The sequence below is a fragment of the Lynx canadensis genome, chromosome A1, assembly GCF_007474595.2.
Source record: "Lynx canadensis isolate LIC74 chromosome A1, mLynCan4.pri.v2, whole genome shotgun sequence".
In the NCBI taxonomy this organism is placed as follows: Eukaryota; Metazoa; Chordata; class Mammalia; order Carnivora; family Felidae; genus Lynx; species Lynx canadensis.
Window position 1 is genome coordinate 25,511,859 of NC_044303.2, and position 14,178 is coordinate 25,526,036.

The 14,178-nt window shown below is 35.7% G+C and overlaps 2 protein-coding genes across 2 annotated transcripts in view; one reads left to right on the plus strand and one right to left on the minus strand.

Moving 5' to 3' along the window:
• Window positions 1–14,178, minus strand: part of GTF2F2 (general transcription factor IIF subunit 2) — a 155,914-nt gene that overhangs the window by 86,166 nt on the left and 55,570 nt on the right. The window lies entirely within an intron of this gene.
• KCTD4 (potassium channel tetramerization domain containing 4) lies at window positions 1,003–2,556 on the plus strand. The gene has a single exon (XM_030311121.1). It carries the CDS (start codon window positions 1,127–1,129, stop codon window positions 1,904–1,906), a length of 780 nt encoding a protein of 259 aa, XP_030166981.1. The 5' UTR covers window positions 1,003–1,126; the 3' UTR covers window positions 1,907–2,556.

Consider the following 14,178-nt stretch of genomic DNA (forward strand, 5'->3'; position numbering starts at 1 on the left):
ACCAGACTCAACACTGTTCCAGTTCCCAAGTTACCAAAAAATAAAATAAAAAGTTGTCTTTGGCCCTTTTGCCTTTTGTGTACACTGGGGGGGGGGGGACCATTAAAAAAACAGTGAAATTTACCATGGCACTATTCTATAGCAGGTATTCTGAATCTTTTATCTTCCGAAACACGTGCACGTGGGTATGTGAACATGCGCGCACACACACACAGTTATAGTATTTTCTACAGCAGCCCAAGTCTTTGTTCCACATGGAGCGGGTTTGGGATAGAACAAGCTTATGAATTTTTCATAGGATATCTTAACCAAAAAGACATGTAAACGACTACTGAAAGCCTGTACGTTTGACGCTTTACCTTAGGGTAAAACAAACAAATAAACCCAAATAAAATAAAATAATAGAACCTTTCGTTAAGCATTAAGAGCATTAAGAAAATTTCTTCTCTTGTGCTAAATATCTCTAAATCACAATCACATGCAAATCAAACTAAATTCAAGTGCCACATCATAAACAACAGGTTTAAATGTTCTCATTTGGGTCTTTAAAAATGACTTCACCACTGTGAAACGTGTGTTTTACAGGAGAAAAGATTCTATACACCTTCTTCCCTTCTCTTTTGGTTTCCTGTTTATGATTTGCTTTAAAAAATGACACAGATTCAATATGCATTTTTCAAAAACTAAAAATATTATTCAATATTAAGCTTGCCTGTGTGAGCAATAACTTAAAAGACATTTAGAAATGGAAACATACTCAACTTAGCTGGAGAATTAAATATTTGTAACTGCTTAACTGCTAAGAGGAAATTCAATTTACTGAGTAACTTGAGGAACTTTTATTACTTCAAAGAACACACATGAAAATCTTAAACAACAAATTCCTTCCCTGATACAGTTAAATGCAAATTATCTTTTTTTTCCCTGTCTTCTTACTCCAGAAATCTCCCGCACGCATAGCTGATGCGCCACCTACTGCAAAACCGAGCTGACAGAGCAGGCGGCGCTGCCAGCATTTCCATTCCATCACCAGGCTGGGGCTGAATAAAGGCGTGCTTGTGTGGTAGTGTTTCTTTTTTAAAAATCTCAGAGCCAAGAAGAACAGGCTGAAATAGCATTTTCAAAAATGGAGCGTAAAATAAACAGAAGAGAAAAAGAAAAGGAGTATGAAGGGAAACACAACAGCTTGGAAGACGCTGACCAAGGAAAGAACTGCAAATCCACACTGATGACCCTCAACGTTGGTGGATATTTATACATTACTCAAAAACAAACACTGACCAAGTACCCAGACACTTTCCTTGAAGGTATAGTAAATGGAAAAATCCTCTGCCCGTTTGATGCTGATGGGCATTATTTCATAGACAGGGATGGACTCCTCTTCAGGCATGTCCTGAACTTCCTACGAAATGGAGAACTTCTACTGCCCGAAGGCTTTCGAGAAAATCAACTTCTTGCACAAGAAGCAGAATTCTTTCAGCTCAAGGGACTGGCGGAGGAAGTGAAAGCCAGGTGGGAAAAAGAACAGCTAACACCCAGAGAGACTACTTTCTTGGAAATAACAGATAACCATGATCGCTCCCAAGGACTGAGAATTTTCTGTAATGCTCCTGATTTCATATCAAAAATAAAATCTCGCATTGTTCTGGTGTCCAAAAGCAGGCTGGATGGATTTCCAGAGGAGTTTTCAATATCATCAAACATCATTCAATTTAAATACTTCATAAAATCTGAAAATGGCACTCGACTTGTACTAAAGGAAGACAACACCTTTGTCTGTACCCTGGAAACTCTTAAGTTTGAAGCTATAATGATGGCTTTAAAGTGTGGCTTTAGACTGCTGACCAGCCTGGATTGTTCCAAAGGGTCAATTGTTCACAGCGATGCACTTCATTTTATCAAGTAATTACCTGTGTCACGAACAAAGGCAACAAGCATGCAGCCAGCAAGCTTCGGAAAACCACGGCATCAAAGGCATCCCAAATAACGTGTGCCCAGTCAGCTCTGTACTCAGAGCCCTGCTGCTAATCAATTACTGTGAGCTAACGGTATGTAAATTCTATCGCTAAAGATGTCCTTCTCAAGGGTGTTCCTGCTGATCAGACTCTTATACTTAAAATGAAAACAGTGATGTTCTATATATTATAAATAAAGACTGAATGCTTTTGCTATTTGTTTATTTCTCCGTAAACTGTCTTTCAATCAGAATGTCTTTGGTACTTGCACAATGAACAAGCATGTACATTATCTAGCATTCATTTAAGTAAATGGTAATACAATATTCTAAGGGGCTGTAAGATTTAAAATCCTTTCTACCAATCTACAAAGAAACTGAACTGGTAAAATTAAACATTGAGAGAAAAAGAGATGTGCAGATGTACTAAAACAGAGCTACAGTGAAACCAAATGTAACTGTAATAAGGTATTAAAGCTACTGACTTAATTTTAACGGCAGGCACTAAAAGCTTATTCATAGTTCCTGTATTTTATACTAGAATTATAGCTGAATTGACATATTGCTGAACATTCCTAGAAAACTGCTTGATGACAATAAAAAATAAATAAAAGCACTATTAGCTTCTTTGTTTGTATTAATAATTATAATAAAAAGTTATATGTGTCACTTTCAAAACAAAGTGTACCACTTGATGATTTCACACAATATTACCTATTGATGTAGTCAACTGGCAGGCTACAGTAACCCTGGCTGGTCTTCCAAGTGACAAAAATCAGCAAATTCATTTCTTTGCAGGCTGGGTTCCAACACAACCTGCATAACTTAGCCTCAACAGAATATGTGGTATCAAAATAATACAGGAGTTCATTTTCAGAACCACCCTGTCTATTCATTCTTCAAGCTCAAAAATATTAAATGAGCATCACTAGACATTATTCTTATGAAAGAACTTTATTCATTTCAGTACCTATTTTGATGCTAAATCTCAGATTCACTGAATTGTGTTAATTTCTTTAACCTCATGCTGAAGTTATTTTTTTAAATTAAGTTTCATATATGGCTGTCTCAATGAGATAATGCAGAAACTTAGCTCTAAGTGCTAAGTTAGAGTGCATTTTTCCTCCCAAAGAACAGCTAAATCATTAATATGCCTCTCATTTCCTTTGGCTTCTAAGAACAAATTAGATCTTAAATTTGCCCCTTTAAAATTTAACCATTATTAAACAAATTTAACCATTAAAACAGGTAACTAAATCTTGATTTTAATAAAATTCAACAAAAATTTCTGAAAACCTTGACTGAGGTTACATAAATTAACATAAATGCCAAAAGTTTGCTTAAACATAAAAACTTGGAATTAGCAGCAAAGCTAATTCATTCTTAGAACTCTGATTTCCAGTTATAAAATCAAAGGTAATGCAAAAGTTGGCTGTACATACTAAGGGAAATACTTTAAAATCTATCATACAAAAAAGTCCTTTAAAAAATGCACATAAAAAAAAAACACCTTAAAACTCCATATCAACCACACAATCTTTTTATATATAACAAGAAAAAAGATGCTTCTAATAAAACATCAAATTATCTCTTACATACTTTAACATGGCTTAATTAAGAGTTAAAGGAACTATGAAAACAGAAAAATACAGTAAAATCTATTTTAGCTGTTACTATAATTGAACTGTTTACATGCGTCTCCAGCTTATGAGTTGACTTTTCCTTGGCATTTGGACTTTGGTAATGAAAAAAATGATAGTGACTTAATGTCAAAGCAAGATTTTCTCTAACAAGATTTCATTACAGATAATGAATACAGCCTTGACATATCTTATTACAGGAGATATCACTGAACAAATCTCCTTAGAAGTATTATAAGTTTTTGCATGAATTCACAAAAAGAGAATTTAACTGTTACAACAAATCATTACTGATGGAAACCAGTACTTAAATAAATCTATTAATCATTTTGATAAATGTCTCTAAAATAATTGTATCTGGATGCATTTAACTCATCCTCAAACTTTTGATAAACCATGATATTGTAAAACGATTTAATAATCTGGAAGGATATTTGACCAGATTGATTATTCTTGTGTAACTTTTTAGAAGTGTAGCTTTTTAAATTCAGCCAGTTGCACTTGGGTTTATACATCAAGTGCATAAATAATGTGTTGTAATATCATTTTCAATTTCACCATTTCTTAAAATATTTAGAAATGCCTCCCATTAAAAAAAACTCAAGAAATCATACAAAATGCCAATCATAAGTCAGGGTGATATCATATTTTTGTTTGCAGTCAATGAAGAATTTCTTCCTCAAATTTTTCACAAAAAAATTCTTGTTTTTCTCACTGCTCCACAGAGTAAGTCACAAAGTGACGCTTTATCTTCTTTTTCAGAAGACAGGTAATAAAAAAAAATAGGTTACTATACTTGCTGCAAGCCAAACATAGATAGTCCCATATTTGGAATTAACCCACACAATGCTTCTAGCACTGTCCTTAAAATGTGAAAAATAAAAACACAGCTTATAGTGTACTATACTTCTAAAATGTATATGGCTGTGTGCAGAGCGAATGAAACACTTAATGAGACTTTTCAAATGATGAAAGATGACTACCAACTCAGACTGAGGGTAATGATACTAATGAAACTTGTTATTTTTTAAAGAAAATTAATTACAGTTCAATTCTATTTTAAAGATAATAAAAGATAACCCTTACTGTTTTATTACATGCCTGATACTGCACTATGAACATGCATTATCTTAATTAATCCTCACAATGACATTGAGGAAGGTACCATCATTCTTTCACAATCATATAGTTATTAAGAGGTAAAAGAGGATTCAAAACCTGAATCAAAGGCCGGATTCAAAACCGGCCAGGTACATTAACTTCAGAGCCCAGGAACTGTGTGTGCTTTTGCCGGCCACTTACATCTCTAACACTTAAAACCTGGCATAAAACAGGCATTCCTGAAGTATGGGCTCAACATAGAATACCAAAATACAGGTTTGCCTCACTTGATAAAAAATCTCACAATGCAGGTTCTTGTAAAATGAGTGAAAAACTGAACTAATGGGAAAGCAAATAAAATTTTTAATGTCACGTTGGGTCATTTAAAGAACTTGAGATCAATCATCTCACAACAATAAAGGATAGCCTAAATTTGTCTATTGACAAATCTGGATCTTCACATATCAGGTTTGTGGAAAAGGAGATTAACTTTTTATGACCTGTACAGTCCACAGAACTGACATATTATGAAGAAAAAATATAGCGCACATGAGCTCTGAAGTCAGACTTGGATTCAAATCCAATTAACCTCCACTAACTTGCCTACATAATGTAAGCAAGATTCTTCACTTCTTTGAACTTCAATATTCTCTGAGCAAAATGGAGATAATGATTAGTTGATAGACCCTTTATAAGGCTTAAATTAAATTACATGTAAAGGGCCTCACCCACTGTAGACTTTCAATAAGCACTGGTTATTATCTTATCCAGTGTAAAGATATCTTCATGACACAACCATGAATAACATGCACAAAAATGTACGTTTACAATTATTAGGCTTTCAACCTAGACATAAACAGAATGCAGAACTTTTAACAAATGCAATGCCTAATACTTTGATGAATGCTATAAGATACAAGAATATACTTTAAATTGCTACCGGCAAACATAGTTTTCATTGGTATTAGTTTAAAAATACATACGAGTTTCTTGGGACTTTTATATTCTACCTTCATGTACAAAATCTACGAGAACCAAATAATCATTGCAGCTGTTTCATCAGCAGTATAAAACCAGTCAGCAGTAATATATGTGATAACACAATCCCAGAGATACCCGCATCTAATAAATTCTGGTTAAATGTCTTAAACTACAATGATGTCAGTCAAGGTTAAAATCAGAGCATCTGAATCATAATTATCCTTGCTAACAAAGCAGAAGTGTAGTATGGACTATCCCAGAGAGCATGCAACTTAGAAATTATTTGTATTTAGCTTTGAAATATATATGGCTACTTCTGTAGCTGACTGATCTTCTTAATCATATTTTGCTTAAGCTAGTATTAAAATTAATTTGCTTCAGTGAACAAGCACCAAGGGAGTGGTGATAAAGGGAGGTGTGCCAGGCAGAGGGAAATATCTAAGATGAAATTTTAAATTTACCTAAAATAATTTATGAAAAGGTGACTATGTTTCTACTTCTTGAACAAAATATACAATAGGGGGTGCCTGGTGGCTCAGTTAGTTTCAGCTCAGGTCATGATCTCATGGTTTGTGAGTTTGAGCCTTGCATAGGGCTCTGCACCGACAGCACAGAGCCTGCTTAGGATTCTCTCTCCCCCTCTCTCTCTCTGCCCCTCCCCCTCTCTCTCTGCCCCTCCCCTGCACTACTGTGTGTGTGTGTGTGTGTGTGTGTGTCTCAAAATAAACATTTAAAATAATAAATACAGACAACTATATAATAAATCACTCATCCATATATATTTAAAAAATGCACAAGAGTAAAAGTTTCTATCAAACAAAAATCACTGATATGCACCACATAAGCTACTATAAATGACCTCCATTTAATTAAAATTTTCCAACAATGCAAAAAAAATGTGCAATGTTAAGGATTTTGTATATAAAATGTGGAAACTCTAGTTTAATTTTAATCACTAATTATTTTAGAAAAAATACTGAATTGGATATGAAAGAGTGAAATAATTGTAGGTCTTTAAAAAAACTGTTCCCTAGCATAAAATATAACAGTCAACCTAGTAGCACAACGAGTTTTTCCAAACCCAAGATTCCAGAGTATTTAGGTACATTTAAAAGCAACATTTAGTAGTTTGGTTTCTTTTCTTTTCTTTTTTTTTTAAAGATCTCATTAACTGTGGAAAATTCCGTTTTGAAGACAGGTTCAACTTTTCAAAAAGTAATTCTGCTTACTATCTTCAAGGATGTTTAGACATATATTCTACATCATTAGTGTAAAATTGAACAAGTCTGATTTCTTTTTTTTTTTTTTTTCAACGTTTATTTATTTTTGGGACAGAGAGAGACAGAGCATGAACGGGGAGGGGCAGAGAGAGAGGGAGACACAGAATCGGAAACAGGCTCCAGGCTCCGAGCCATCAGCCCAGAGCCTGACGCGGGGCTCGAACTCACGGACCGCAAGATTGTGACCTGGCTGAAGTCGGACGCCCAACCTGACTGCGCCACCCAGGCGCCCCCTGATTTCTTCTTAATTCCACTCCACTGATTTTGTCTTGTTATAACAGATATTAACTAATTTTTAAGGTTCTTAAGAATTACTGAACGATATTAACTTTAATCTCAGTGGTTATTTAAATTTAATAACCTTCTGTGACTTAATGAGGTTTTACCAAAAAATGAGACTATTTAGCATTTACTTTAGATAGATCATTTGCTGAATTGTTATTCATTTTTAAAAAACATTAAAAATAAGTATGAATGCAGATACCCATGATCTCATATCTGTTTTGACTGTTGCATATTTTTTCTATCCATATATATTTTTAAAGAAACCCACGTAGAAAGAAAAAGGAAAGACTATTATATATAGCTACGTGCAGGAATAAATTATTAGTAAACGTTGGGTGATTACTGGAGAGAAACACAAAACAAAAGAATCTAAAAGTCATAGGTGATTAATCTATAAAACAACAAAATCAAATTATACAACCACAGGCACTTGCACTTATGATACATACCCCTTTACTTGTTACAACGCAGCCCAAAAAGAACACATTGGGATTCAGTATGTAAATATACAGCTACCTTGAAAACTGGAAGCAGGCTTTATTAAAATGCCATTTTGATTGCCAGCTATATTTCCCTCCCCTCTTCTTTCTACCTTATCAAATTTAAATTATTTGGATATAAGGCAGATCATACTTACAAGAGGCAAGAAAATGGGGTACTGTGTCTCTTACTATTTTAGAACAAAAATTTTTTATGTTGTAAAACTCACAAGATAATGAGTTTGTAGAAAACTAACAAAGCTTGATATAAAAATTTGGCAGTTAAGGGGCACTTGGGTAGCTCAGTTGGTTAAGCGTCCGACTTCAATTCAGGTCATGATCTTGCAGTCCATGAGTTAAAGCCCCACATCAGGCTCTGTGCTGACATCTCAGAGCCTGGGGCCTGCTTTGGATTCTGTGTCTCCCTCTCTCTCTGTCCCTCACCTTCTCACGCTTTCTCTTTCTCTCTCACAAAAATAAACATTAAAAAAAAATTTTTTTTTTTTTTTTAATTTTGGCAGTTAAGGGGCGCGTGGGTGGCTCAGTCGGTCAAGTGTCTGACTTTGGCTCATGGTTTGTGAGTTCAAGCCCCGCGTTGGGTTCTGCGCTGACACCTCGGAGCCTGGAGCCTGCTTCAGATTCTGTGTCTCCCTCTCTCTCTCTGCCCCTCCCCTGATCACACTGTCTCTCTCTGTCTCTCAATAATAAATAAACATTTAAAAAAATTAAAAAAATAATTTAGGCAGTTAACACTGACATATTTAGCGACACCATAGGCTATGCATTAAGTAAACTCATTCCCAATCTCACCCTGAGACTTTCCATTTAACTAAAGGATGTAATAAAGTATTTTAAAGTAGAATTACTTTTAATCCCTTTTAACTTTTAAATAATGAGCATGTATCAAACACTGGTCTTTGGGGGTTCAAGACAGTAGAAGAGCAGTTGAGGATTTAAAATTCGAAGTAAAGAATAAACACACAAATAAATAAAATTCCAAGTATAAGGTACAGTTCTAAGTACTTTATGTGCATTGTCTCCTTTAAAACATAATGCAAAGATTGCTACTTATGTCCCCAATACCCACTCTTTCTTTCTGTTAGTAATCAAGTCCTGATTCAGGATGACAACTGTACCCAGACAAAGGCTGTATTTTCCAGTGTTCTGTGGCTGCTGCTGGGTGTGTACAAGCTATAAAGTTCTGACCGATGGAATGTAAGCAAAACTTGTAAGCAATGTAAGCAAAAAAAACCTTTTGGATAATGTCTTCTAAAGGGTTACAAAGTCAGGTGAACCTTTAGGCTTGCCCTATTGACCCCATTTTGCTTCCTGGGATACAGACGTGGTGGCTATAAGTGCAGAAGTCATTCTGGATCATGCGGAGGATGGAAGCCACGAACTAATGATAGCAGATGGTTGATAATGACCATGGAACCATCATACTAGACCTGGACTTTTTATCTCAGAATTCCTTTACAAAGAAGAAAAGTGTGTTTAAATCATTGATATTTTGGGATGTCTGTTAATCCTAACAGATGGATGTGGGCCCAATCCCCATTTTACAGATGAGGAAACAAGACTCAGAGTTAAGCAACTTGCTGCAGGTACACAGCTCGAAAGAAACCTCCAAGTGCCAAGCTCCTAACCACTTACACGAAACCACTTTCGGACCTGACACAGAGAACTCAGTGAGAGACTTGAAAATGGGCAAGATAATGTAAGATGGTGAGTACCTCCACTCATTTGGGTAGGCTAAGACTTGGCTTCAAATACTGGAAGATGTCGAGGTTAACCAAAAGGGAATCCAGCCAGTCTGGTGAGTTTGCTGTAAGAAAAAACTAGGATAGAGAATCCATTTCTGAGACATGTTGAACCACAACCACATTAAGGAAAAGGGGTGACTGACAGGTCAAAGAGTATGTCTAACCAGGAAAGAAACCTCTGTGAGCCAAGGAGATTTTCCTTATTCAGGTACAGAATAATTATTAAATAATCCAGAAGAATAACTAGCTCCCTGGGAATAACCATCAAACTGATTGCTAAAAATTCTTCTAAGGGAACATCTAAGAAAAAGTAGAATATCTTTACACAACGGAGGGGAGTGGGGGGGAGACAGCATTCATATAAAGTAAACAAAGAGGGACACCTGGGTAGCTCAGTCGGTTGAGTGTCTGACTTCAGCTCAGGTCATGATCTCACCGTTTGTGGGTTTGAGCCCCGCATCGGGCTCTGTGCTGAGAGCTCAGAGCCTGGAGCCTGCTTTGGATCTGTGTCTCCCCTCTCTCTGCCCCTCCCCCACTCATGCTCTCTCTCAAAAATAAATAAATGTTAAAAAAAAGTTTTTAAGTAAACAAAGAAACAACTTTACATATTTCTGAGACACAGTCAACTTTAAAAACAAATTTTTTTTAAATATTTATTCACTTTTGAGAGACAGAGTGCGAGTGGGGGAGGGGCAGAGAGAGGGAGACACAGAATCTGAAGCAGGCTCCAGGCTCTGAGCTGTCAGCACAGAGCCCAACGCGGGGCTCAAACTCACAAACTGTGAGATCATGACCTGAGCCAAAGTCAGACACTCAACCGACTGAGCCACGCAGGCGCCCGATATGGTCAACTTTTTGTACTATACCCCCCGCCCTCCACTTTGGGAGTGGAGGAGGAGTAAGAGTGTAGGCTGAAAAGAGCATAATTCTCTTCCGTTTCCCAGTAATATCAAACAATCGAAAAAAATACATAGGATCAAAAAGCATCTTCTTTGCTCCATTTTAGAGTTTTCTGAGAGGAAGAAAACTGGGAAGAAGAAATGTAGTCTGAAAAACTGAACTGGTGGAAGATGGCAGATGGACATGGCCAATTTCTTAGTAAAGCAAGGCATGGATGCAGAAAGAGTTCCTTACGTAAGAAGCTATCACCAGACAGAGGGGCCTGAGGCTCTAAACCAGCAGGACAGCCAATTGTTTCCTAAGTAGCCAGTATTATTATCTTCAATTTTCCCAATTAATAAGCTTGTGGTAAACTACTCAAATAATTAGACACTTTCCCCAAGAACATGTCAACAGAAGGATCAAGAAAAACAACTGCTGGCTTGTTTTACACTTTAAGTTAAAATACTGGAGCACTGATGCTAATGCTCACATGCTTTTTTTTTTTTTTTCTTAATAATAAGATAAAAAGTGACCCAAAAGACAACAGGTGAGGTTTTTTTGTTGTTGTTGTTCTGGTTATACAACTCGAAACAGATGATCTTTTAAGAACAACACTCACTCATCCACACATTAGATTTTACATTTACTTCTAAATATGTAGTGTTTTTGTATTACACAGGTTTAAAAGATAAAATACGAAGTTACTGTTGCTTAAAACCTTATTTTACACAGCTGAGAGCCAAATTACTTATAAATCCTTAGAAGACTTAAACATGAGAATACACACGGAATTGTCCATTAGAAAGGAAAAGTATTTTGAAAATTGGCAAACTGATAAGCAAAAGATGTCAAAGATGTCACCTAACTAAGACCAATACAGTTAAACAATCCTGAACGTTGCCCTGGAACCCAGGCATCTTTTTAGCTTCTGGTCACTTATAGCTATTAAATGTAATGAAACAGAATGCAGACAGATTGAGAAATGTTCTTATTCTAAAGCACTCAAGGACGATGCCTGCTAACCTAGTTCCTACCAATCTTTTACAAAATCAAATAGAGAAGAATCGGACCAATGGCACTGCTTGGTCAATCTTTCTGAATTGAACACACACCTAACTAAAGCTGCTAATAATATCTTCTGCTTGGCTTCACATTAATGATACATTTCTTTTACATTTTAAGTTAAAATGCAATATACTTACCAAAACAATTCACTTTCTTAGATCATTCTTTTCTTTTATTTTATTATATGAAATTTATTGTCAAATCAGTTTCCATGTAACACCCAGTGCTCATCCCAAAAGATGCCCTCTCCAATGCCCATCACCTACCCTCCCCTCCCTCCCACCCCCCATCAACCCTCAGTTTGTTCTCAGTTTTTAAGAGTCTCTTATACTTTGGCTCTCTCTCCCACTCTAACCTCTTTTTTTTTTTTCCTTCCCCTCCCCATGGTTTTCTGTTAAGTTTCTCCGGATCCACATAAGAGTGAAAACATATGGTATCTGTCTTTCTCTGTATGGCTTATTTCACTTAGCATCACACTCTCCAGTTCCATCCACGTTGCTACAAAGGGCCATATTTCATTCTTTCTCATTGCCACATAGTACTCCATTGTGTATATAAACCACAATTTCTTTATCCATTCATCAGCTGATGGACATTTAGGCTCTTTCCACGATTTGGCTATTGTTGAGAGTGCTACTATAAACATTGGGGTACAAGTGCCCCTGTATCACTTGGGTAAATTCCTAGCAGTGCTATTGCTGGGTCATAGGGTAGGTCTATTTTTAATTTTTTGAGGAACCTCCACACTGTTTTCCAGAGTGGCTGCACCAGTTTGCATTCCCACCAACAGTGCAAGAGGGTTCCCATTTCTCCACATCCTATCCAGCATCTATAGTCTCCTGATTTGTTCATTTTGGCCACTCTGACTGGCGTGAGGTGATATCTGAATGTGGTTTTGATTTGTATTTCCCTGATGCGGAGCGATGTTAACCATCTTTTCATGTGCCTGTGGGCCATCTTAGATCCTTCTTTTAAAAACACGTTTGCAACAGACGTTTATTTAAAATCGTCTCTGTAGCCTAAGACCCTCACCTTTAAGTCTACTGCTCATCTCTTTTCAAAATCCTAGCCCACACAATTACTGGCTCATATTACAAATAAAAAATGATAATAATGGTAAATAATAAACCTAAAAATAAAAAAATAAAATAAAGAAGAATGAAAAGTCACTAATGTTTACTAAGCATTAACTTGTGCCAGGCACTTTTCTTACTGTTGTATCTAATTTACAAATGGAAAAACTGAAGTTTGGCAAAGTATGCCTAAGGTTTCAGAGCTCCTAACAGGAGACTGAGGAGGGTTTTAACTGAACAGCCAGGTTCCAGAACCCACTCTCAACTAATACAACCTAACATTGTCAATCTCTATTTCTCTTTTCAATCCATTTTGAAAAGTTGGAAAATTGTTTTTTCCCCTCCATCTGTGAGAAAGTGTTCATCAAACAACCTTATAATATGAATGTGATTCAGAGGTAAAGTGTTTAACTTACCTGAAAATGTTTTTTTTTTTAAGAAACAGTAGGACAAAATGTTTATATATGTAAGTAATTGATACATCTAAAACTTCTTCAGCTATTCATTCAAAGATTCCCCAAAAACCTCCAAGTTTTTTTCCTCTGATTTCTTATTTTGAATAATAATGACTTTTCTTAAAACCACTATGAATAAGAAAATAAATTCCAAGCTGCCTTTAGATGAAACGTGTGACCCTTTCCTTTTTGAGGCAGCCAGCAAGAAGGGAGGGAGGTACATAAAGAGAACTGATGTCATATCATTTTAATTTTTTGATGACTATCCATGGCAAGGATCACTGAAGAGACTGACAATCCACCAATACAAAAATGTATTTCTAAAAAAAAAAGTCATGTTTTCTGCATGTAACTATATCCTTCTAAAGAAAATATTAAGACATGTGAAAATAATTGAATAATTTTATTGAATAAAAATTTGTTCAAGTAGTACATTAAAAAAGTTAATAGGCCTCAGTAATACACACATACAAAATAACAATTCAATCCACTTCACTACAAACATACAAAACTAAAAAACAAAAAAAAAAACCCACACAAAAAAACCAACTAAAATGGCCACTTTTCACAGGAAATAAACCATACTGACTAAATTAAATCAGTGTATCATTAAGAGAAAATGTACTTATTAAAAATTAGATTTCAAAAAAATTAGATTTCAACATCAAAGGAAATAAAGAAGCATGGAGAGAAAAGTGTGGTTCAATATGTAGATCAATTCTTCCACATAAGTATGTAGCCAGCTTAAAAATAAACATTCATCAATTGCCTAGAACTTTTTGAGGAATAAAACATATATATATTTCTACATATATAAAATTTTAGCTATACACCTAAAATAGACACATAATCTTGAGTCTAAAATAGAGACAAACATTCTACAATGAAACTGAAAAAAAAAAAAAACCTGCGTATTTTGTAAAAGTCACCCATGAACCAGTTTTAAAAATAAAGGGCTCTGGGGCACCTGGGTGGCTCAGGTGGTTAAGTGTCCGACTCTTAGATTTCAGCTCAGGTCATGATCCCAGAGTTGTGGGACTGAGACCCACGTTCGGGCTCCACACTGAGCATGGAGCCTGCTTAGGATTCTGTCTCTCTCTTTTTCTCTCTCAAAATAAATACATTAACATTAAAAAAAATAAAGGGCTCTAATGTAGAAATCTAGACAATATAGAGATAACTGAAAAATAATTCAGGAATAAGATGGCATGATCAGAAAA

Excerpts from the sequence above, each read along its gene's own strand:
- KCTD4 (XM_030311121.1), top strand. The coding sequence starts at position 1,127 with ATGGAGCGTAAAATAAACAGAAGAGAAAAAGAAAAGGAGTATGAAGGG.